Source organism: Lissotriton vulgaris (genome assembly GCF_964263255.1).
Source record: "Lissotriton vulgaris chromosome 9 unlocalized genomic scaffold, aLisVul1.2 SUPER_9_unloc_2, whole genome shotgun sequence".
NCBI lineage: Eukaryota > Metazoa > Chordata > Amphibia > Caudata > Salamandridae > Lissotriton > Lissotriton vulgaris.
The window spans coordinates 548,784-573,893 of record NW_028240617.1 but is presented as its reverse complement, the minus strand read 5'-3'; the positions used below and the strand labels follow the sequence as shown (position 1 = coordinate 573,893).

The 25,110-nt window shown below is 44.8% G+C and overlaps 1 protein-coding gene across 3 annotated transcripts in view; it reads left to right on the top strand.

Annotated features, from left to right (window-relative positions):
- The window catches only part of LOC147672942 (nuclear receptor subfamily 2 group C member 2-like), a 343,617-nt gene that overhangs the window by 95,258 nt on the left and 223,249 nt on the right, over positions 1-25,110 (top strand). For all 3 annotated transcript variants that reach the window (XM_086947899.1, XM_086947900.1, XM_086947898.1), the window contains exon 5: positions 7,696-7,875. In XM_086947899.1, the coding sequence (XP_086804025.1) occupies positions 7,696-7,875 (180 nt within the window). The remainder of the gene's footprint in view (positions 1-7,695; positions 7,876-25,110) is intronic.

The following is a 25,110-nucleotide window of genomic DNA, read 5'->3' as shown; positions in this document are numbered from 1 at the left end:
TGGACTACAGTAGTTGGTCTTCTGGCCAGCATTTTTGCCAATATTTTGGATTCTATATTTAGCAAGGAAATAGGCAGCTAAGAGGCACAGAGTGTCGGTGGCCTACTTAACTTAAAGAAGGTGGTAATGGTGGCGGACCGAAGGTAAGTGGGCAGAATTTGCGTACGGCCTGCATCTTTGAAATGGAGGAGCCAGGGGTGGTGGGGCTAGAAAGGAGGAGAATCTCATGTAAAATTCATCTGTCAAGACGTTTGGGCCAGGCTTTTTCCCAGATGGGGTACCAGAAATGGCTGCCTGCACCTTCAGTAGTGTAAATGGTTCGTCCAGTGTAGAATGGTGAGACTGTGACAAGGGGCGGATCGGGAGGTTTACAGCTGTCGGGTAAATATGTTCTGATAATGATGAAAATTTGTAGCTATAAAGTAAGCGATGGTATTCTGCAAACGTATCAGCCATTTCAGTTGAGTCGGACGTTAGGTGTCCCACCAGTCTGAATCACTGGGACAATGCGGGTCCCTAGTGCTTTTGGGATAACCAATAGAGCAATTTGCCAGCCTTATTGCCCTGTTCCTAGAGCCGGTACCAAGATAAGGAGTCTGCGCCATAATGTCTCACAGAGTTCTTAAGAGTGTTGCATGTGAGCCACCGATGGTATTGCCCCAGCAGATTGTTCCAGGGCAAGTATCTGGGAATCTAAGAGTGTAATATCTCGTTCGCTATTGTGTTCGCGAACGGCAACTAGTTCTTTACCTCAAAATACTGCCTTTAATGACTCCCTTAGACTCGCCAGGAAGACCCTGTGTCTTGGTTTGAGTCAAAATATTCAGCAATAGCAGCTTTTAGGGGGTCCACCAGGATGTTCTCCCTAAGGGACCCTAGACTCCTTTCGTGTCTGCGTGCCCAGTCCTCAACTGCACCCCAACTGGGCTATAACTGCCCAGTCCCCGGGTAAAGATATGGTTGTGTCCCCAGGGAAAGATATGGGTGTGTTGGACGAGTGGTAAGGTGAAATAATCGAGGTGGGAGCGCATCTTAAGCAAGGCAGAACAGGGTGTGAAAGCAATGTCCTGTTGGTGTTATCTATGCCAGACGTCTATAAGGCCTAGGGAGTGTGCCACCTATAGAGTGCTGGTGTCCTAGAGTAGGTGTTTTGCATATCGGTATTGAATTCTCCATCTAAATAAGGGTGCCCGGTTGTGTCTGCAGTAGAACTCCTAAAAGGTCCAGCGCATCGCATTCACTAAAGCTCAGTGGCGGCTGCCACAGAGTAGTATGGATTGGGCGGGGAGAGGTAGAAAAATAAATAAAACTGACCTACCTGGCTGCCGGCCGCTGCCTCGCCTCTATCCTCTTCTGTTTCTGCAGGAATTACATTCAAGCTGCCCTAAGCCAATCACAATGCTGCTGTCACCATGACAGCAGCGTCCTGAAGGACTGAGCACCATGGTTTGCCACTCATACTGGGACTACGAGCCTGTGCATGTTCTCCACTAAGGCTGGACAATGCAGCCAGTGGAGAACATGCAAAGAGCGTGTGACTTTTTGGCCGGCCCAAGACCGCCGACCAAACCTTATTTTTCCACTTCTGAAAGAGCACGGGTGGCGCTCCTCTGCCTTAGCGGAGGAGCTGCCCCTGCTAACACTGGAGGCACTTATATACTGCCTATGGTCCACGGTTGCCCCTGTAGTGTACCCTCTAGTAGGAGATACCTTCCTTACATGTCCCAGTGAGAGTTGATGATGACCAGTGTGTAACACTCTTGTGTAGCCGTGGCGGGCAAGCAGGTGACAGTTATCTCCCACATGCCCTTCAGCATTCTTGACACGACCAGTCGTTTTTGGCAAATCTTGACGGAAGAGTGAGGCATCACCCTGACCTCCCCAATTTTAGTCTTTAGGACTGGATCCAAGCAGTAAGGCTGCAATGTCCACTGCATGCCCCTGAGCATCAGTCTCCTTAGCCGAGGATTCAAGCACTTTGGTAGTCGCTGTGCCAGGGTGTGGCAAGGATTTTTCCTATTGGTCTAGTTTGCTTTACCTCATGGTGGGTTTGTTCTTCACCATTGTGGGGTAGCTGATGCGTTCGGGCCCACAAGTTCAGCAACTGCGGCAACATGAGCAGCACTCAAGTCTACCCACCCCACAGGGGGCTGACTGAGGCCCACCAACTCCATACTGGACCCGCCAGACCCTTGCCAGGAGGTGCCACGAGCAGCCCAGGGCACACACAGCACCTCAGGCGCATCAAAGAACTCCCATCAGCAACTTTGGTGTTGGAGGCTGTCCCAGCAACCAACTTCCAGTCAGCTGGTTCCAACTCCAGTGAAGGTAGGTAGTCCAGGTGGGTCCAGTGGCACCCAAGTTGCGGCCACATGGGCCTCAGGAAACAAGGGAGCGAGGTGCACGATGTCTGGGATTATGAAGGCTCTCCTATGAATGTGCTATGCGGGCCCAGATACTCCACCTCCGGGGACCAACACAGTCCATGGCCGTCTTGGCCTGGGGCGCAATCCAGAGACAGCCAGTGATTCACTATGCACCTGGGGGCCAGGTCACCTCTTACTTGGTGTTCCTGTTGTCCTCCTCTTGCGGGAAACACCATCACAGCATCAGGAAGGCCACAGCAGGCTCCACACAGCCTCCCCCATGTGCACCAGCACAGGGTTTGCAGCTGCCCTTTCTCTCGACCGCTGCAGTTGCCAGTTTCTCAAGGTCGGAATTGGTGGGCTGCCACAGTGGACATGCACCCGCCACAGAGGCCACTCCCTTCTTGTCTGGCCAATCTCTGGGACCGTGCCTGGAAAAGGGTTGGTGTACACCGCCACCCAGCTCGGTCCCTATCACCAGCCTGTCCGGCCTCCCCAGTTCTCACCCCAGGACTCCTTTTGCCCCAGACTCGACCCTTCTGCCACTGGGAATTATTACCGGTGTTTGCTTACCATGAATCTCACGGAGAGGAGCAGTATGGTGCAGGATGTTAGAAGCCGGCCAGGAGCTCTCTCCTGTGAGTGCTGCCGTCATCTTGCTGCTCCGTCCACGCCCACTTTTTATATATATTTGTGTTAAAGTGCTAAAGGATCCTAGGTGGGACTAGTCAGTTCTTATCACAATGATGAGGAGTCCCTGGGAGAGAACTATGATTACAGGTACGTAACTTTTCCTACTACACCATCTTTTCCCTTATTTCTGAAATACTATACCACCTTTGAAAAATAACCTCCCTTCTTTCTCAGGCAAAGGCACCAAACTTGCATTGCATGTATCTACACACTTTTAATATAGCCTTTATTCTAAAAAACGTCACTGTATGGGTTGACGACCTGTTATGGGAAGTTATCGCTCACCTCTGACTGCCAGATTGGGTGCATGCACCATTTGTACCTAACTTGATAAACTTGGAATTGACCTATTGGTGGTATTTGCACACTGCAAGGCTTGCGGTACTGTTCTCTGTCAGAGGCACTTATTGTTTTGATACACTGGAGGGAATTTTCTGAGTTATTGTACAGTAGTGCATACTTTGAGGTATTGCACACATAAATTGTAAGTCCAAAGTGCACCAATAAAGCATATATTGGCATGCTGATAAGATTATCCAGTGAGTTGACTTCTGTGAAACAAATCTGTAGGTAATAATTTGGATTCCTAGGCAGTTCAATTTAGTCTTTCCTTCTGACTTTCCCAAAATGAGCACCATTAGACGTAGTCACATGAAATCTAAATAGACAGCTACGTAAGCTAGTCCCTCTTCTTTCCTCTTCCACGCTTCGTACAATTGTTTCTGCCACAATAATTTCAAGATTAGATTATGGGAATGCCCTGTGTCTGGGTCTGCCCAAAACATTGATTAACAGGCTGCAGGTAGTCCTGAACGACGCAGCTAGGCTGATCTTTAGGCTACCTAGACGGACTCATGCATCTCCATTACTGTGTAAGCTACATTGGCTCCCCATAAAACAACGGGTGGAGTTCAAAAGTTTATGCATCGCCCATAGGCAGTCTATGGCCAAGCACCTGCCTACATTAAAGAACGCGTTGGGGTTTATAACCCCACAGGTTCATTAAGGTCCTCGAACACTCAACTGCTGTCCTGTCCCCGCTATAAACTAGCAACGAAGGGTGGCAGATCCTATTCAGTGATGGTTCCACAGATCTGGAATAAACTTCCAGAGTCTCTTCGTAAGTAATCAGATCTGTTGCATTTCAGAAAGTCTCTAAAAACACTCCTGTTTAGGGAAGCCTTAAGCACCGCTTAGTGCCACGGCCCTAAGCATCTTTCTCCTTTTACCCACTCTGCTAAATATCGTCCTCTTCTGTCATAAGCGCCTAGAGACCTGACGGTGATTTGGCTCTATATAAGCCGTAGTTAACAATAACAATAACAATGTGTCTATCAAAAACATGCAGAAGACTACATTTTTTGTGCTCATGTAGATTTCTGTTAATCAAGGGGTTAAGGGTTTATGTGCAAATTCACTCTCACATCAGCACAGAAATGGAGTAAGTGATACATCTATTCATCTATTTGTGTGTTTATTTTTAGTTTGGAATAGATCTTACACCTCTTCTGTTGTACCTAGCTACTAAGGTAGGTATTGTTGGTGCTCTGGTTTGCAGGAAAAGGTGAAGGAGCAGTGGTGGTGGGTGGTAGTGATTTGGGACAGAGAGAATAACACCACAAAGTATTTTTGCATGCTATGAACAACACAAAATAAAGTATATTTTACATATTGTAGTCTAAACCTTATCTATATACAGTCTGTCTGTGCTGTTAGAAGGTATGAAGGGTTTAAAAACTGTTTACCTTACAACGCTGGTTAGCAGCTTGTATGAAGCACACATTTTACCATGTTTATTTTTTCTTCACACTGCTACTCTTTATACAGAGCACCAATACTGAGGACAGCAACCATCTACTTTGTGACACATCTTCCTCCATTAAATTGTAGAGGAAATGTTGTGTTTTCATGAGGCGAAAGGCATCTTGAGTTCAAACACTTCTACTGGAAATTATTGAAATGACACAAGTAATATTTTAAATATTACAATGTACTAAATTTAAGAGGCGTAGCCAACCATGCTCCACGGCAGTCGCCTTTTTAGAGCTCCAGTGTGAGATGCCCTTTCCTGCCAGAGCGTCCGAAATAGTGCCAGGGGTCTGAGACAGTCTGGTGAGGTTATGAATGCAGTGCTTTATCTAGTTGACCTGCTGCAATGAGTGGGAGGACCATGTTGTATCTTTATAGCACCTCTCACTGTCTCATACTGGATGTATTATGATACAGTCCAGGGTTGTAGTTTGCCTATTAGTAACCATCGGTGGGGGAGGCAATGGAGGCTGACTTGCAGGGAATTTTGGATTTTTTTGTGTGCTTGGTTCTGGATTGCTGGCTGAGGTTCTGTGCCCTTCAATGCAGGTTAGGTCTCAAATGTGATTAGTGCCCCATTTTCTGTGGAACTTGTCATTGTTTGGATATGTATTTAAGGCCAATGAAATGGTTAACAAAGCCAGGTCCTACAGAGAGAAAGGTGACTTTTTACCTCCAAACACACATAATGAAAGGGGACTAGATGGGTACGGAGGGAACTGTTAAACCAGAGCTCACACATGATGTGTCAGTTTTGTTGGCTGCAGCCAAGGGACTGAACTCACATCCCATGGCAATGGTACCAAGATGGCATCTGTTGAGGGCAATCTCAAGGCTTTCTTATGAGATTGCTGGTGACCCATAGGTGTACAGGATGTATCAGCAATTTTCTGTCTGCTCTGGATTCATATCAGGAATATGTCGAAGGCATTAATGACTGCGTGGTCTCTACTTTGGTGTGCGTGGCTGAAGCTTGACTGATATCTCAAAGGTAACTTTTGTGAGGATTTGGGGGTTTCCACTGGTATTGGAAGGAGAGGATCTGTGGAGAGTGGTACAGGAGTTCATGGTCTTTGAGGTGACAAAGGATGGTCAGACGGACAGAATTGGCCAGCTCATAGTAACAAGACTTTTCTTACAAGGATTGTCTTGGTCCTTGAAAGGTGAAGGAACCCATGGGATTGAACATACAAATTCTCTGAAATGTTTCTTCATTGTTAGAGCTATCATCAAATAACAGTATAATTCTAGGGAAATATGGTTCGGATCTTCCCAATCTCAGCTGATGTTCCTAACTAAGGAGGAATGCTTGACGATTGCTGAAGAGGCATTGTTCTAACAACCAGCTGATCAAAAATGACTTTCATGTCGTTGCAGAACTAACTGAAAAGCAAATAGGGGCTGGGTCTCATACCTTGTAAATGTGTGAGATAATGCTCCTCTGAGCTGATCTTATATCCAATAGCTTGTTCACAAAGGGTGTACCCGGCAGTTATCATATTTGGCCATGTGTTCCTCGAGTGGAAGAGCTAATATCAGTTGAGCTGTTTGTAGGAACATTCTTCTACCTCCTTTCCCCATTTTGGTTATTTTTACACTTGTTGACCAGGACCTTACTTATATTACCTTGTGTTTGCTCTGTTGACAGTTGTTTCCTCACTTATATGATTACTGTTTCATTATTTGGTACCTTTTATTTGATTTGACTTGGGTAGTACCATATGTACTAAATTCAGTGTAACTGCTTTGAGAGAAGCACCTCCTACCTTGTTTTGAATTTTCCACCTGAACAAAAGCACAGGCGGCCGTGTGTCCTTGCAACAGATTTGTATTGTCTCTGCCATGATTGTGTGAAGCACTGTAGGTGCATCTCATTGCTGTGTTCCTCTGCACTTGGCCTAGATGTTCGATATATAGTTTAAGCATTTGAAGTCGCTATTTACAGCCGATCAACAGCTTTGATTCATTGTAGGTTATAGTTTTCAATGTTGTGTGGCATCAGTGTTCTTGAAGGAGAACTTAATAGGAGTATTTCTTCTGCTCGTTTTCAATAGTGCAACTGGTGTCCATTTGAACATGATGCAGTCTCATCTTGCATACAACAGGATCAGTGCAGAGTACTTCAGCCTGACTCACATGAAGGGAAGCACTCTCTTGCAGATGTTGTTTTTCACTGCAAACCTACGCCATCTCTTTCCTTTTAATACCATTGTAAGTGGCATTATACTGAACCACAAAGGCAGGGCTAAGACTGCTGTTTGGTTGTTTCTTTTGAGCTTCATCAAAGCAACAAAGCAGTCCTAACAGCACCAGGTTAAATCTTTTCTCTTGTTTTTGGTGCTGGTTTGATTAAATATGGTGGCTGTCGGTCAGAACTAAAATAAGACAAAGTGGTACCTAAGGCTGTTGTTCTTTTAACACGACTTTTTGATGAGGAAGGTTTGTCTTCAGACTCTTTAATTGCCTAAAAGAACTGGAAATAGTTATGGTTGAGACAGTTATGCTTTTAGGAATATATATAGCGCCAGGAATGTTGCCTTAGTTATTTAAGATAATATTGGCAGAGTGGCAGCCCACAGGTAATGCGCTTTCCACAAAATGGTGATACTATGCGTAAAGAACACTACTAATAGCTGGAGTGTGGGATGTGACACTTCTTCTCCTCACTACTTATTTACCCACTTCTAGCTATGCCTCTCCCTCAACTTTGGGAGGTCAAGTCATAGAATACCAAGCAGCATGGGCTTAGTGTGCATTGCTGATACATTTAAATTGTAAAATCTGAAAATGTTATGCTTTTTAAGGAATGCTTTTTCTTTTTCCACAGGTCGTCACTATGGTGCTGTTAGCTGTGAGGGGTGCAAAGGTTTTTTTAAAAGGAGTGTGAGGAAGACATTGACTTACAGCTGCCGAAGCAGCCAGAACTGCATTGTCAATAAACACCATCGGAACCGCTGCCAGTATTGTCGGCTCAGGAAATGCTTAGAGATGGGCATGAAGATGGAATGTGAGTAATGATGGGGGTTCCCCTGACTTTGTCCTTTTAACACTTTTGTCAATATCTCCAACTGTGGGCCTGATTGCAGGCTGCATGGCGCTGGGGCTGCAGCAAAGGTAAAAATTGTTTGTGATTTGACTATTATTGTGCAGTAACCTCTGACCAATACTGTGCAATTACGTGTAAAACCCCATGGAATGGGGAATTACTGTATGGGGCTATTCGTTTGGTCATAAAACCACAATTCCATACATTCAGCACCTGTGTTAAAGAGGTGGTAATTGTATCCAGAGCCCTGTGGGTGGAGTTGATAAGGTTAGTAGAGGGTGGAAGGGGTTTCTGCCAGTGTTGAGCACTGTATGCCCTTCCTGTCATAAAAAGAAACTTCGAATGAGGCTTGGCTGCTGCTGCAGCCAAAGACCCATGTGATTGTCCAGCCAGAATTGCCAACTGGAAAACCTGGACCCTCACCAAGAATAAATGGGTGTTGAAACCCTACCCACTATGGATCAGGTGGAGTGAATTTTGCTTTGCTTGACTGAATCAGGGCATACATGGGAAATCTGCTTGTGATAAATAAATGTTGTCATGCACGAAGCTGTGATACCTTCTAAACCGTCTTACGGTTTGGGATCTGATGGTCACTTTACTCGATTGTTTGTATTGCAAAAGCAATTACGGGACCGCCTCTGCATTTTTGGTATTGTAGTATCTATGTTTATGGAGCACTAGTCTATAAAACATACAGTTGCAAATAATTCAGAAAAGCATGAAAAAGGAAATGTGCAGAAATCTAATATAAATCTCTGATTGTTTGAATGATAATTATCCAGCATTTAGCACACTTGAACTCATAAACAGGACACCTGAAACCACACACAATAATAATGAAAATTATAAGTTATCAAAACTGCTACGACTTTGTATTAATTCATATTCATTTATAATGTATTGGGCAAAAAAAACATGCAAAATGTGAAACAACAGAGTAAAAATAATGTGACTTTAACACTGTAATTCTCTGTTGTTCAGTATCCTGACATTATTGTAAACAAAAAAATCCAATTAAAAACTCATGCATCATTTACATGGTTCTGAACCAGGTAACCTTCCCCATGCCCTTTTTCTTACAAGATAAGACCTGAACCAATGTTTAGACTGGGACTTTGAGATCCATGTTATGAGCATATTCTGCATATCCGCAACGAAAAAAATAAAACCTGCGTAGAGTAACCTTTTCTGTTCTAGTCCCATCACTATGGAACATGCTTCCAAACACTGCTAGATCAGATAAAAATCATCTGTTGGAAAACATCTGTTTCCGCTAAGCCTAGAGTCAGTTGCCTAGCTCTAGCTCTGCCTCTGGTGCCAAGTGCTATATAAGTGTTGGATCTCCTTCTGACTCATGTAAAAGCCAAGGGGAGCTGCTGCGTTAAGCTTGGCCCATTTTGGGCTTGGGATTGGATGGCACCCCAGCAAGGTACAAAGAAAGGAAGGTGAGAGCACTCATAATAGCATTCCCTCCATCGTGATGAATGCCATGGCAGCAAGGACATCAATATCAAAGAAATTAAGCCAATCCAACTGCTCACCTTTAAATTAGCAACAGAAACACCCAAGGGTAAGATTTCTAACATCAAAAAACTATCCTGAGAATATCAGCCTTCAGCTCGTCATCACGACCTCACCCTAGGCTTGGCAACTGATTGAAAAGTGACACGTCTACTTGCTCCCTTCTAGTAGGAAAGTGAAGGAAGATGCCACAAATCCTGTACCTCAGATGACTCCTCCTGAGAGGAAATCTATACATCCTGTATATGAAGTACTTTGGAACAGAGCTCTTCTATTATGAATGACTCTGTGCCGAAAGACTCTTTCAAAACTCTCCCTGGCTTTTATGGTGCGTTTGTCCTCCTATCTTTGCATATCACCGCCTCTTTTGAGAAATTAGGAGAGGGATTGCCGTTGTGGTGGTAGCTTCTCCATAAACGTAATCCAGTTGGCTATATGTATACTTAAATTGGGTTTTACTTATGTAAAACCTTCTGGGACTCAGAATGTATTCTGGTGTTTTGTTGGGCTCTCGTTCATTAGGTTGTGCACTCCATGCTGACTTTTTTATTTAACTTGTGCTAGATTTATTCTCAGCCCTGATTGAATTACATTGTACAATAGCTACTATAAGGTGTGAATGTCCAGCTCATCATCCCATTGAATCATGAGTAATAAAAATGAAAAATTTGGTACTTAGGAAAAGTTTTACTTGTATGCCTGAAAACTGCACTGCAGACAGGCTTAGGTTAGTGGATCAGATAATTGTTACTGCTCAATGCATATGTCCGAAGAGGAACACACCTTTAGCAGTGGTATTTAAGATATCAACCAGAATATCACTGTAAGACATCACAACTAACTCTCAAAATATTCTTCCAACGGGTGCCACTAAGTGGGGCATTTACTGTGTCATAGACCTTCAGACATGTATTTCCACGTTCCCGTTGCCGGGTACCCTGAAATTCATTCTGCAAGACATTTTGAAATATAAAATCAATCCATGGGCTACTTACTTAAGGACAACAGTAGAAACTCTACAAATCAATCTGACCACTTTAAATACTTCTTCACTTACGTCCATGGCAATAAAAAGAATAATGAAAAAACAGACTAAACTACTTTCCAAGACCACGGACCTGCAAAAAATTAATTCTACATCACCATTAAGGGCCCTGGCAGCGTAATACAACAATGAAAGTCAAGTTAGACTTAAGGCACAACGTTATCTTAACTGCACAATAGGGAAAGCTTGTCAGACTAAAATCTTGGCATTACAAATCAAAGAATTTAATCCTAACTGGCCGCTGCTCTCTAAAGTAGTCAAGTGTAGACTCAGCAGCTACAAATCGGAAACTCTTTTACATCTACTATGCAGTCTGTCCGACGTTGCTCGACTGCCGCCAAACCTTATTAAAGCCACTCTTCTTAATTCATGGTATAAGAACATGCAACCAAGCAATGAACTGGATTTTTAGCACCATGGTCCCCCTCAAATTGGCAAGAATTTTAAAGCAGTGCAGGACTTCTTTAAAAACTCTAAACAAAGCACTGAGATGATCATGAACCATTAACTCTTAGCTCTTATATCACGGACATTGATGTACAATAGAGTTTGACCACTCTGTAATTGAGTTCTCTTTTTAGTTGAAACCTTTAATCCATTTTATGGAGGATTTGTAACTTATCTTTATTCGTTATTTCCATAACAGATAAGCGAAAGGGAAGAAGGTAGAGAGAGCCTGTACACCAAGAGATTTCTTTTTTCGGGCATAACAAGCCATCCACACTATAAGGTCTTGTCAGGAACCAGTATTCTCTTCTGCCTTTGTATAATCATGTTTCTTCTTTTTAAATGTTTTCTATTGTCATGGTTTCAAGTAATCTACACAATAAACTTCGTATTGACTGACTGACTGACATTCCAGTTGCCCAGAAGCACAGCAAGTTTCAGAAGATTGCTGTAAACAACATTGTTGTTGCTCCTGAGATAAGCATTCATCTGCCCCTGTAACATCTATGCTCTGTGGCAGGGAGAATAAACCTTTGGATGTTGTTTGCAGAAAACTGTGCGGGTCAGCGCATAATGCAGCCTTTCTGGTATCAGATAAGATTATCAGTATTTTTCTGGACTGTGGAGACATGAGTCTGGATCAGTATTACATAGTCTGCCCCTCAGAAGATCTCATTTGCTGCGGCAAAAAAAACAGACACAGATCAGAAGATCACAAAACGTCTCCTTTCTATGTAGGCTCTTTTTGTCTGAGGAACATAAAAGCAGATCACTGCATCTTGATTCTCATTGCTCTAGAGTGGCATACCAGTACTGGTATAGCAGACCTCTTAAGCTGTCCTCACATCCAGCTATACCACTGAAACCGCACTCAAGGCTCCACTCCATACACAAGTGTGGGAGGCACTCCATCACCACTTCAAGTCACTAAGCTTAACATCATGGTATCAACCCATTTAGAGTTAATTCACTTTGATCTGCTGATGAAGTGTAGAAAATCCTGGTACATGCGCAGCATCAGCATCAGCCACTACTAAAACATATGATGCCAAGTGGAAGTGTTTTTGTATCTGGTGCACAAGCAAAGGATGTCACTCTCTGTGCAACCTCACCAAATGCTTCCAGATTAGTTGGAAATAGCCAAGAGCAGTCTCAAATACTCATCAGTACGAGTCAGTCTACCGGCCATATCTGGATTTAGAAGAACAAGAGACAACTAATCCACTCTGTTCTTCCAAAACAGTTTATGAAATGACCTTTCAGAATATTTCCACATGTGTGGCACCTCACAGTCTCGTGGGAATGCAACACTGTCTTGGGCCAGCTAATGCAACTTCCCTTTGATCCTGTCTACAAGGCACAGCTAAAGTATATCTCCTGTAAGATAGTGCTTCTCCTGGAGATTATACCAGCAAGGAGGGTAGGAGAGATGCAAGCACTCACAGTTAAAGAACCCTTTCTCTGATTCACAAGGGACACAGTTATCCTACAAACCAACCTTCAGTTCTTACATAAAATCCCTTCTGACTTCCACCTTAATGAACCTGCCATAAACTCCCCCAACGGCAACAGAAAAACATTACAATCACTAGATGTACGCAGATATCTTACATTTTACATTGACAAAACAAGGCATGACATACCAGACCGACTGTTTATGTCTTTTGGCCGGCCAGGAACGGGTCAACCCCTGTCCTAGCAGGGGCTAACACGTTGACTCTCAACCTGTATCCTCTTCTGCCACAGCAAAGCCAAGCGCCTGCCCCAGGGAAGAGTGGGACCGCATTCCACCAAGAGCGTGGCTATGACTGCTGCAGTCAACTCTTGTATATCCAATCAGGCATCTGCCGCTCAGCTACCTGGAGGAGCAGACACTTGTTTACGAAGCACAACTGCCTTGACCTCATAAGCCAACTCAGCAGTGGGAAAAGCAGCCCTGAAAGCGAGCCTGCTTTCCTGCTTTCTTATATTTATTATAGTTGTGATGTACTGCTTGCTATTCTTATTCAAGCATGTAAATATATGAAAATCCAATACTGGAGAAGACATTAGTTACTTACCTGTAACTCCAGTGATCCAGCATTGGTATCTTCCATATATTCACATGTGACCCTCTCTCCTTTTTGGTCAGAGGCTCATTTCTTATATATTCTATGCACTGTTTGTGCTATGAAATCTTGAGCCATAGAGGTCTCCAGGGAGAGTAGCAGAGCTAGTAGGGGAATGTGCTATTAAATAAACATTTTTGTTAAGGCCTATGACCATTTTAACACTGTTTACTATTATTTAAGATTGCTGGGGATTCCAAGCTTGAGGACGGGTAATCATTCAAGCATGTGGCTATATGAAAGAAGCCAGCTCAGGAGAGATGAAGTCATAATTTTGATTGCATCTCTCATTCTAAAAAATTCAAAAAGAGTCATCACCATCAGTGGATCCAAACATCTCAATTGCAGTACTAACACCCACAAGAAAGACAGCTTTCCCAACTGCGAAGGCTGTCCCAAAGTCCTAGGAGACCAGTTCCCTCAGTACCACAGGAAACACTAATGCCCCACAAAACAATTACTTCTCAATGTATTCAATCTCTGTACGGGGAAGTGTCACAAAGCTCTCAGTTGCCTTTAACACAGTCGTCTGTCAAGTATTAATCACACACTGGTTTTGCTGATAGGATCCTTCAGTAGTCTACCTCATACATTGCCAGCCGCCATGCAGTCTCTTATAGATTTCCCATTAAACCACCCTTTCTCCAATCATCTTCATACTGAAACAATTGCGCACTCTACACACTGATAATATTAGCATCCACCAGTACACCTAGGATTACTTTAAAATCTCCTTGACAACTTAAAACCTTCCTCAAGCTAATTCAGAACTGAGTGTCTGATTTCCTACCTAAAGCTCAACCAACTGTCCCAAAGGACCATTGATTGAAGTCTGGTTAGCAGACATACATCTAAACGACTATTCCACACAACTGACAGCAAAAATGTTATCTTTTGGACTCACCATCCGCATAATCCTCTCCTTTAAGGAACACATAGCTAATACATCCATGACATTATTTCCAACATAAACAGAACTTTGATCAAAAGTGTACGGTCTGGTACTCTTTCACCTTCTGAAGGCAACTCTGCGCACTGGCCTCCTTAACTCTACACTGGCACTGCTGAATGGCACCCAAAATTCAAACACATCATGCCGAAACTGAAGGATTTCTCCTGGCTACCTCTCCAGGTCTACCTTATCTTCAAATTTAGAAACAACATTCCAACACACCTGGCAGCAAAACTAATTGTCTCAGGTAGATAACGCCACCCCAGGAGCCAAAACACCTCCATGCTGAAAGCATAGAAATTCAGGAAAGAAAAGTTCTCTCTCAGGGGATCTCCATGGATAATCATAAGCACTGAATAGCCCCGCCCACATGCGTGGATCCCGGAGCACATTTTAGAATATATATTCTTAAGTGAAGACATTTGACTTTCTTCTGGAAAGCCAGGATTTGCATTTAATTTATTAAAACATTTTACAGCCTATAAATGAGGCTATATTGGCCAAGTTTTTTAAAAATTTCATTTAAAAAAGGGTCACTTTATAAATAAAAAACAGGAAATGGGCAGTAGCTGAGCCATTTGTCCTTATAAATCTGCTTCACAAAAATGTTTTGAAGGAACATTGAGACAAAGGAAGAGATCAATGTAGACTTAAAGGCTGCAGTTCTAAAGATATGAACAGTGACATTATGCCTTTAAGGTCTCACAGCCCACCAATATCCCCTCATGCCCAGCAGGTGGCAGGTACCTTAGTTCTTTTTTTCCAGCTCCTGGTGACAGGATCTCAGACCACTGAGATTGGCCTCTTTTTGCGTTTTCCTTCAAAACGTTTACTCAGACTTTTTGTCAACACCTTTACTCAAGGTTTTTAAGCATTTTTCTGTCATTTTCAGACAGGGATTTTTTTTTCTAGTCAAATAAAATGCCATCTTAATTCAACAAATGCCCTGCTTGTTGCGCAAAAAAGGCCAAATCAGATCCTCATGATCTGTCTATTATCTGCCTTCCTGACAGTCCCATTCCTCACAGATGTCTGCACTGCAAGAGGTTTTCCAGGCCTACTCTGGGGGACAAGGAGAAGATTTGCCTTCATGAAACTGAAGAGTGACGCAGACAGCTTGCAGCGCAGTCTGAAGGTGGGACATCACCTGAGTGAGAAGAGAGTCAGTCCTCTACCAGGGCTCTTCCACCTACCTCTGAGGACTCCAGGAGAGGGAGATCCAATATGAGAAAAAATTATGCCGTTTAAGGTCGATGTCAATGACATCAACGTTCAGATGAGGTACGATGCCAATATGTTTGCCATCAAGAGATGGGTAACATCGAGAAGCAGGCGGGGTTGAACATCGAGACACAGGAAGTTGACGTTGTAGGATTCCATGGCGTTGAGACACAGGTGAAGCTCTGCGTCGAAAAGTCTGTTGGCGTCAAGACACAGGGGGCAATCAACGTCAAGAAGCCTGTTGACTTTAAGGCAAACCAGATCTGTTGAATGTGTCTGGAAATCTTGACCAAGACGGTTGCTATTAACTTCTGACACAGAATATTCCAGGGCTTTCTCGCAATCGTCACTGGTCCATATTAGGGAATCTCCGCAGCCTTCTCCACCACCTCCTCCTCCTCCTACTTCAGCGCCTACACCACTACCTGTTCCTCAGACAGAGGCACCTTTAGGAGCTCCTTCACCAGTGAGGCTTCCAGCTTCCCCACAGAGATCAAGGTCTCTTCAGTCTAGGTCCAGGTCTTGCCATAGATCGCAAACAAAAATGACTTCCAGACGTCACCATCATTGTTCTCGGCACTCCTGATAGGTTGCTCCTCCAGGTGAAAACATAGATATCATCCTAGGTCCAGATCCAGAACTAAGCCATGATCCAGAAGGATGTTGTTTAATCCCACCTCTTCCTCCAGCATTGGAAGATACTCACCAACGCAGACTGATTCTCCCCAGTCAAGGGGCCTTCCAGTTGATGACATCAACACACTTCAGGAGGTACTTGTATGAGGAGATACCAAGCTGAATGTTTCATTGCCTGTTCCATAAACGGCTACATCGGTGATATTTGAGATTCTTCACCAATTTTCAGCATCAAGACCTCTTCTACCGCTAAAACCTTCTTACACACCTCACAAGAGGCTTTTTTATACACAGAGGGTTCAAACCCCTCAGGGGTTGGAAGAACACCCCCAACTGCAGCAGCAAAGTCCTTTCCAGAAACATCCAAAGGGAAGAGGCAGCCACCAATCTGCTCAACCAGGAAAGCTTCCTACAGGCTCCAAACTATGAGGCTCTGCTTCCCCTTGTTCCGTTACCCACTCCAGTAGGGGTAAGTATTTCAGATATCTAACAGAGTTAAAATCCATCACAAACAATGCCTAGGTTCTAAATATTGTCAGAATGGTTATTGTCTCGGATTCAGCGGTTCTCCACCAAATATTCCACCAAAATTTTCCAATCTACATCTACGGATGCTGAGATGAGAAGTGTGCGGTGGAGCTTGTGTGAGGTAATGAGATTGTCCAGTGGAAAAAGGGAATGGCAACGGGAAGACACATGGCACTACCAAAGGAGGGTCAATAATTTTCCAGGGAGTGACACATAAAGTTATGTCAGTCAGTCAGTCAGTCCGTCAATACAGGTTATTTTGGCCAATTGCCATGAAATAGAAGTGCAAATAAAAAATATTAAAAGTACAGTCAATAAACAACGATCTTTATACAGTTTCTTACACTAAAACCATAAAAGAACACAAGTGAAATACTGAAAAAAACATTCTCGGATAAGACGCAAAACAGTAAGAATGGTGTCCAAGACTGTATATAAAAAGATTGACTTCCCATCATGATTCAACAAGCACTGTTCTCACACGGACAGCACCAGATAAAACAAGCATTTACAATGCAATGGTCTCGGCAATATTATAGGTAGAGCTATTGGTATTGCTCATTATTTTTTTTATCTTTTTTGTATCCCTAAATAAATGGCATTGTCATTTCTATCGGCATTAGCTTTTTTTGCATATGTGATACCTATTGCATTAGCAGAGAGAGAGTGAGGTAGTGAGAGAGAGAGAGTGAGGTATTGAAATAGAGAGAGAGTGAGGTAGTGAGAGAGAGTGAGGTAGATAGAGAGTGAGGTAGTGAAAGAGTGAGGGAGGGAGAGGGATGTTGTGAGGTAGTGATATAAGCATAGAGTGATGTAGTGAGAGAGAGAGAGGTAGTGAAAGAGAGTGAAAGTGAGTTATGTTATTCTAAACTTTTTAAGCGCACAGACACCCAGGGGTTTCATGGCGAGTTAGTGAGATAGAAATAGTGAGGTAGTGAGATAGAGAGTGATTGAGGTAGTGAGTTAGAGAGAGAGAGTGAAGTTGTGAGCTAGAGGGTGAGGTAGTAAGAGAGTGAGGTAGTAAGAGAGTGAGGTAGTGATGTTTTGAGAGAGAGAAGTTGTGAGATAGTGAGGTAGTGAGATAGAGTGGTGTAGTGAGGTAGAGAGAGTTATGTAATGAGAGAGAGGTAGATAGAGTGAGGTAGTGAGAGACAGAGACTGAGGTAGTGAAAGAGTGAGGTAGAGGGATGTTCTGAGGTAGTGAGATAGAAACAGGGAGTGAGTTTGTGAGGTAGTGAGATAGAGAGAGAGTGAGGTAGTGAAAGAGAGTGAAAGTGACTTAGTGAGATAGAAAGAGAGAGTGAGGTAGTGAGATAGAGAGAGAGTGAAGTTGTGAGGTAGTGAGATAGAGTGAGTTAGTGAGGGAGTGATGTAGTGAATTTTTGAGGGAATGAGTCGTGATATACTGAGGTAGTGAGAGTGAGATTGAGATAGAAATAGAGTGAGCTAGTGAGATAGAGAGAGAGTGAGATAGAGAGTAAAGTTGTGAGGTAGTTGTGAGCCAAAAAGAGGGAGTGATAAAGCAGCCCTGGTTGTAATGCAGTGGTTGTAATGCATTCCTATATGAGCCACAGTATTGCCGCCTGATTGTCTGACTTTATATAAACTCTGCAGAAATAATCTGAAAACAAAGGGGAACTTATAGTAACGCATTCGTGGCTCAGTTTGTTCGTCACCAACAGACTGCTTTGTAGATAGATGACAGGGTTAAGGGACCTGTTGCACAGATCTAGTCTAGCTGCAGTAAGCTTCAGGGCACTGTACTGGGGAGGTATGTCCAGCGTTAATGGACTTGCTCTGGTACCACGTTTGAAACAACGTGAAGCAGCTCAGAGTGTTGATGTGCCTGTTGCGGGAGTCGTCTTGTGACCTGCAGGTGACACGTGCCAGGTGTGGTGAAGAAGCTCAGTGGGTGAAGCGCTCACTGCAGACAGCGGCACGTCACCTGTATGACATCATCCGAATTGCTGCTGGGTTTAAGTGCACCCGCGGTGTTGCCAATTCCGCTGCCAGTTGTCTTCCTGCACAACTCCGCAACAGACCTGCAGGAAATAAAAGGAAACTAATTACGGGCCGCCGGTGGCCCCGGATCTGTGCCTGCGGGAACCTTCGTCGCTGCTCAAATTGTTGATGCCATGGCTGGACATAGTCCACGGAGCAACCTGAAACAGAAAAATAAAATTATTTGGCCCCCAGCAGAGGGGAAAGGAGGGAGCCTGGGTGTCCTGTCTGTGAGCTGAGTGGCACAAGTGACGAGTTTTTGAAAAGAGCAGGGGAGTGGATTATCACTGGGAGGGTGGGGGGGAGTTAGGGAGACCCTCGGAGGAGGCTGCTGGGCACAGGGAGGGTGGCAGGCAGGTGGAGAGCGCGGAGCAGGCATTGGGCGGGGGTGAGTGAAGGAAGACAGGCAGGCATGCGAGAGAGAGAGAGAAAATATGAATGAATAAATCAGTAGTACTATAAGTGCTTAGAATTTACTGTGAGAATCTGAAAACTGAGGGAGAAGAGGGGTGGGGGGGGGGCTGCAGGGCGGAGCCAGGAAGGACGGGCATGAATGCAGGCTGGCGGTACAAATGCAGGATTTATATAAACTCTGCAGAAATAATCTGAAAACAAAGGGGAACTTATAGTAACGCATTTGTGGTCGTCACCAACAGACTGCTTTGTAGATAGATGACAGGGTTAAGGCGCCTGTTGCACAGATCTAGTCTAGCTGCAGTAAGCTTCCGGGCACTGTACTGGGGAGGTATGTCCAGCGTTAATGGACTTGCTCTGGTACCACGTTTGAAACAACGTGAAGCAGCTCAGAGTGTTGATGTGCCTGCTGCAGGGGTCGTCTTGTGACCTGCAGGTGACACGTGCCAGGTGTGGTGAAGTAGCTCAGTGGGTGAAACGCTCACTGCAGACAGCGGCACGTCACCTGTATGACGTCAAGCAAACTAAATATGTCACACAGCAGAACACTACTTCTAAGCTTACATACACATTACTTAACTCAGTCGGTACAACTTGTACTAGAAGGTGTATTTGAATCAATTTAATAAAGCCAGTGTTTAAAAAATAAAAATAAAAGGACATATACTTCTTGAGGTGGGACGAAGTAAAAAAATATAAAGAGCATCCAAGCCAACACAAGTAAAAACTATAACGATGTATCGATACGCAAAGCGTAGCATTTTAAAATAAAAAAATAACAATGGCACATTGTACCATACTGTAGAAAAGAGTAGCATGGCAACCAGTCCATCCCGAAAGTTGTACTTGATAGCGCAATCAATGTGTTATTACATAGCATTCAGATTATTGCTAGATTGAAAAAAAGATTCTCACCCCCTGAATTATGATGCAACGCTCATAGTAGAGGTGAGCCTGCTATTTGTGCCAGCATCACATTCGAGGAGACACTCCACACGTCCATGCCCAGTGGTTGGGACGCGTCCCAAAAGGACTGCATCACCATCATATGCTGGGGTGGGTGCTAGCTAGAGTGCAAGAGGAGCAGTTTTAAAATATGCCCTAGGACGACTCACTCAACATTTTTAGTGGACACTTCTCAGTGTTGGCAACTACTTTCTTGAACGTGTTTAGTTGAGAGCAGCTAGCATGACATTACTCCAAGGGGGGGGCAGAGCAGGAAGACGGAGCTGCGGGCGGAGGGAAGGGGGGGCAGAGCAGGACGACGGAGCTGCGGGCGGAGGGAAGGGGGCAGAGCAGGACGACGGAGCTGCGGGGGGAGGGAAGGGGGGGGCAGAGCAGGACGACGGAGCTGCGGGCGGAGGGAAGGGGGGGGCAGAGCAGGACGACGGAGCTGCGGGCGGAGGGAAGGGGGGGGCAGAGCAGGACGACGGAGCTGCGGGCGGAGGGAAGGGGGGGGCAGAGCAGGACGACGGAGCTGCGGGCGGAGGGAAGGGGGGGCAGAGCAGGACGACGGAGCTGCGGGCGGAGGGAAGGGGGGCAGAGCAGGACGACGGAGCTGCGGGCGGAGGGAAGGGGGGGGCAGAGCAGGACGACGGAGCTGCGGGCGGAGGGAAGGGGGGGCAGAGCAGGACGACGGAGCTGCGGGCGGAGGGAAGGGGGGCAGAGCAGGACGACGGAGCTGCGGGCGGAGGGAAGGGGGGGGCAGAGCAGGACGACGGAGCTGCGGGCAGAGTGAGGGGGGGGGGCAGAGCAGGACGAAGGAGCTGCGGGCGGAGGAAGGGGGGGAGCGGGACCGGGACGAAGAAGGGCTGCGGGCGGAGGGATGGGGGAGGGGGGGGGCAGAGCTGGACGGAGCTGCGTGCGGAGGGAAGGACAGAGCTGGACGAAGGAAAGCGGAGGGAAGGGGGGACGAGCAGAGCAGCTCAGAGCAGCTCTGGAAACCACCACCGTCTTTCTCCGATGCAAAGCAGAAATGCCTCGGAGAAAGCATGGTCATTTTCGCATTTGGGGGCGTGTGTTTTGCTGTTCTGAGTGACGGACAACGTCACTGTCTAAAGAACGCAAAAAATCACGCCCCCAAATCCGAAAAGGACGGGGCTACATTGGAGTGACTGATCTCTCCTCCAATGGCTGGCCTCCTTTTAGGAAGCCAGCCAATGGGGAGAGACAGTGCAGGGAGGCGGGTTCTGAAGCCCCACTAGAGGACATTAATTCTCTGACCGGAAGCTGCTTCGCAGCTTCGTCCCGAGACCTAAAAAGGGCTATATTAAAACAGGTAAACTCATCCCGTATACTTTTTTAGTAAAGAGTGCAGGGCAAACTTGTGCAAAGGACTCTTCTATAAACAGCGGTGTAATAAAGGACCTTTCTAGGTTTTTGTGGAAATTGCAAAACATGATAAAGTGCATCTTGTCTCGGGCTAACTGATTATTACAGCTACATTGACAGAAGGTAAAACTGTGAGAGCTGCCATGAGGTGCTGCTGATAGCTGATACGTTGGGTTCAAACTAAGGTGTATCTTTAACAACTTAATTCAGCTTTTAGAAGAACCATAAAAGTTCAGGGATGGGAAAAATATGTAGAACACCTAATCTATAAAAGACATTTATCACTTTAAAAAGTACAAGATGAGTGTGGCTATGTACAATATACAAAGAGCTAAATAATGGTCCACAACTATCATTTAATTACATTAAAAATAATTAGTTAAAATCCATAAAACATTGACCCGCATTCTATATACACAAAAGTTACACTGCATGTTAAAAAGAAACATTGATTTTCAAAAGGCTAAAACTAGATCCATCAACTTAAGGCAAAGCACAAGTGTTCTAAGCAGGCAAGTAGATTAGAATTATACTATTAATTGAAAAATCAGCCAAGACACCCTTCTCCCATGCGAGGATCTCCTACCCGCATACAACAGTACTATCCTTTCAAACAGCCGGTGGTGAAACGTTTTTTGTTTTACCTTTCACCACATAACAAATAAGAACCTGGAGACAGCAAACACAATGTGCCTGATAATATCAGATTGTAAGATTCTGCACGCCTCCTCACAGTGTGCGGTTCCAAGGATCCTGCAAATAGGGATTATCCATTTGGCCCCGGCACTACTATACTCAGGGCTAAACAAACTGGCCATGAGCCTTGTTTCTTCATCGTGGCCACAAGATGGACAGTCCATATTGGCCAGTCTATCTGAACTTACCCATTTCGATGTGTTTGATCTAATTGGTAGTGACCCTTGCCTAAACTGAACATACATCTTTCTGGCCAGATTTGATTCGACTTCATCAAGAAAATCCTTTAGCCTCAAAAGTAGTCCGTAAAAGAACCTAGGGCCAGGCTAGACATGAGCATACCAATTTTGAAGTTCCTAAACCACCTCTTAAGCTCTAATTTACTAGTTAGTGGACTAATACCACCCCCACCCCCGGATCTTCCCATGGTTTGACTAACCCCAGGCTGGACAGTGTGTCTCTGACATATTTGATCTAGGGGATGTTGTCAGCCCCTGGGAGGCTAAGACAGTAGTGGAGGAGTTTGGGCATGGCCCATAGTTTTCTCTAATGCATTATTGGTCTAACTACAATTCTTTCTGAGATTGGTCTGTACCCCAAATCTAGCCTTAGCAGGACTAGCGTAGTCCTAACCGAAAGGCTCAGGGCTTGCCTCAGGAACTTATTCTCAAGTATTTCTAGGGCTTTTGTGTCCTTGTGGTCCTAGAGCTCAGTGTCATAGACAGCCGTGACTAATGCTTGGTGGGTGTACATTTGAACCGCCGGAGAGACTGGTTTGAAAAAGATAGCCCAGATGGACCTTAAACAGCCCGCCCACGTATTGCTCCAGTTTGAGCCTTCCTTTCAAAATATGTGGCCTTGGTCCAGTATTTTCTGTATGCCCATGGCGTTTTAGATATGAGTAATGTGTTGTCATCAGACATTAGCCTCAGGACCTTTGTGTTAGCTAATCTGAGGCATCATTGTCACAGAATTTCAAGCAAGCAACCAAGTCATTGACAGTGTAAAAAGTGTTGGAGCAAGAACACAGCCCTGCCTAATGCCCATTTTGACTGGAAAATGTTCTATTACTCTCGCAGTTGGCCACAGCGGACATGGGCAAAGTTCTATTCATGCAGCCTTTCAATGATTTGGCTTAAGTGACTTGGGACACCCATCTCAACCAGTATCCTCCGAAGCACATTTCTGGGAACCAAGTAGAAAGCAGGTCATAGATTTACAAATACCATGTAAAGTCTGTCTTTATCGAGGACAATAGATTTCCAGTATGTTAGCTGCTGCCTAAACACTTGATCTATAGCTGTGTGATTATTAAATCCTGCTTGTAAAGGGCTTAGAATGTTGTTAGCCTCTAACCAATCTTGTTGCCTTGATAAAAGGATCTTACTAAATAGTTTCTGCGTAGTGTCAATGAGACTGATGGGCAGTAGTTTGCTGACACCAAGGGGGAACCCTTTTCGTATATAGGAATTATTTCTGCCCCTGCCCAGGATTGAGTAATTGGTAGCCCACTCATGATAGCATTAAAAACTACTGTGTGATAAGGACACCAAACATCCGTCTCAGCTAAGAACAGATCACCTGGGATTTTATCTAAGTCAGGGGTTGTGTGGAACAATCTTCCTAATAGTCAGGACCGCTGTGTATGTAATGATCAGATACTCGTTTGTAGCAGAAGGCCCCTCCATTGCTAATGATTGAGGCCTTCTTGCAGGGACTGGAGGTACACTGTTTCCAGGAAACGGAGCGTACAGGTTCGAAAATTGTGTATTACAGTCATCAGCAGCGATGTTACTTTAGATGGTAATCATGTGTGTTCCCAATGGCAACTATATTCTAAAATGCTGCTTGATCTGTGTCCCTGGAGGCAGCAAGAAGTGCCTTCCTCCTTCCATGGTCCAATTCCCTCTTGGCATTGTAGACAACGCTCTTAAAAGTCTTGTGCATGGCTTGAATTGTGCTTCTTTCCTGGGATTTAATTGTGGTAATAAGTATAAGTTTTGCAGATCTGCAATGGCTATTAAACCACAAAGGTAGCTTCTGCAGTGAAGTGCTTTTTTTGATCTGTGAAAAGCTGATTTAGTACTTCCCCAATTTTTAGTAGAGGAGTTTCCTGACCCGGGCTAAGGTCTTTATTACACGTCTCCCAGACTCTTTCTCAGTAGGTTATAAGTAGACTTTATTGAGTCCTGTGATTGCGCCACTACACTCCAGTATATTCTGTGCTAGTTCATTGCTAGTTGGTGTCCACCATCAAAGAGCTGCACTTGCGTAGCTGCGAGCTTGGTGAGGGGGAGGGTCCAGGTCTAGGGCGAGCGCATTATGGTCACTGTTGTGCTTTGTGATGACTTTCATGTCAGTAACGAATTGACTAGAATTTAGTATATCAAACAGGTTGGGGCTGGGCGCGCTATTGAAAGTGTTCCTTTCTTCCTTAATTGAGCAAGTTCTCCCATTTCAGGTGCGCACTCTCTGATTCAGAGTCAGGGCATTAAGAGGACCAGCGGGGTGTATTTCTAAATACGGTGTAGACCAAAGTACATCTTCTGCTATCACAAGCTCAGGTGTTCTGAGGCTCAAACTGTCAATTAAGATCGCCGCCAACTATTATTAAATATCCTGCTGGGGATTCCTGTTTTTTACTCATGGTCTGGAATAGATGTTATAAATACATAAAGTTTTGACTGGTGTTTCTCTAGATTCATCCAAGCATATATTTGGTCAGGAAAACATACATTACCTACCAGAAGACACGCAACAATAGCATTGCTTCCTGTCTGAAGCCCATCTCAATCTGTTATCATCCTAGTGGATTCCTGTCACGACTTGCTCCCTGCGTTCTCGTGTCCACCACCAGGGGGCTTAACTATGGGACTCTCCAGTGTTCTAATAAGCTTTCAGACCCTCCCCATCATGTACATACTGACTTCCAGCCATTTGGACTTTACTTGGAAATGGCCATCCATTCCCAATCCATGCCAGGTTTTGTGGAAGCCAGTCTGCTCATGCTTGAAACCAGCCTGCTCATGCCTGAAACTCCATTACCTAGAATTCCCTGCTCACTGCTTCGTCTCCACCCCTGCAGGCAAGGATGGGTGGAGGAATTCAGCTCACCTGTGGCTGGCTGCTGCTAGCTTGCTCACAACTTATGCATGTCATTTCTGTGAGCTCTTTGAAGCCAGAGGCTCCCTTCAATCTAGGGTGGGTCCTTGTAGCTGTGTACTGGTGAGACCAACCCTTGTTTCCAGAGTGTTTGATATCCTTGTTTGTGTTTCCTGGGCTTTTTGATGTCC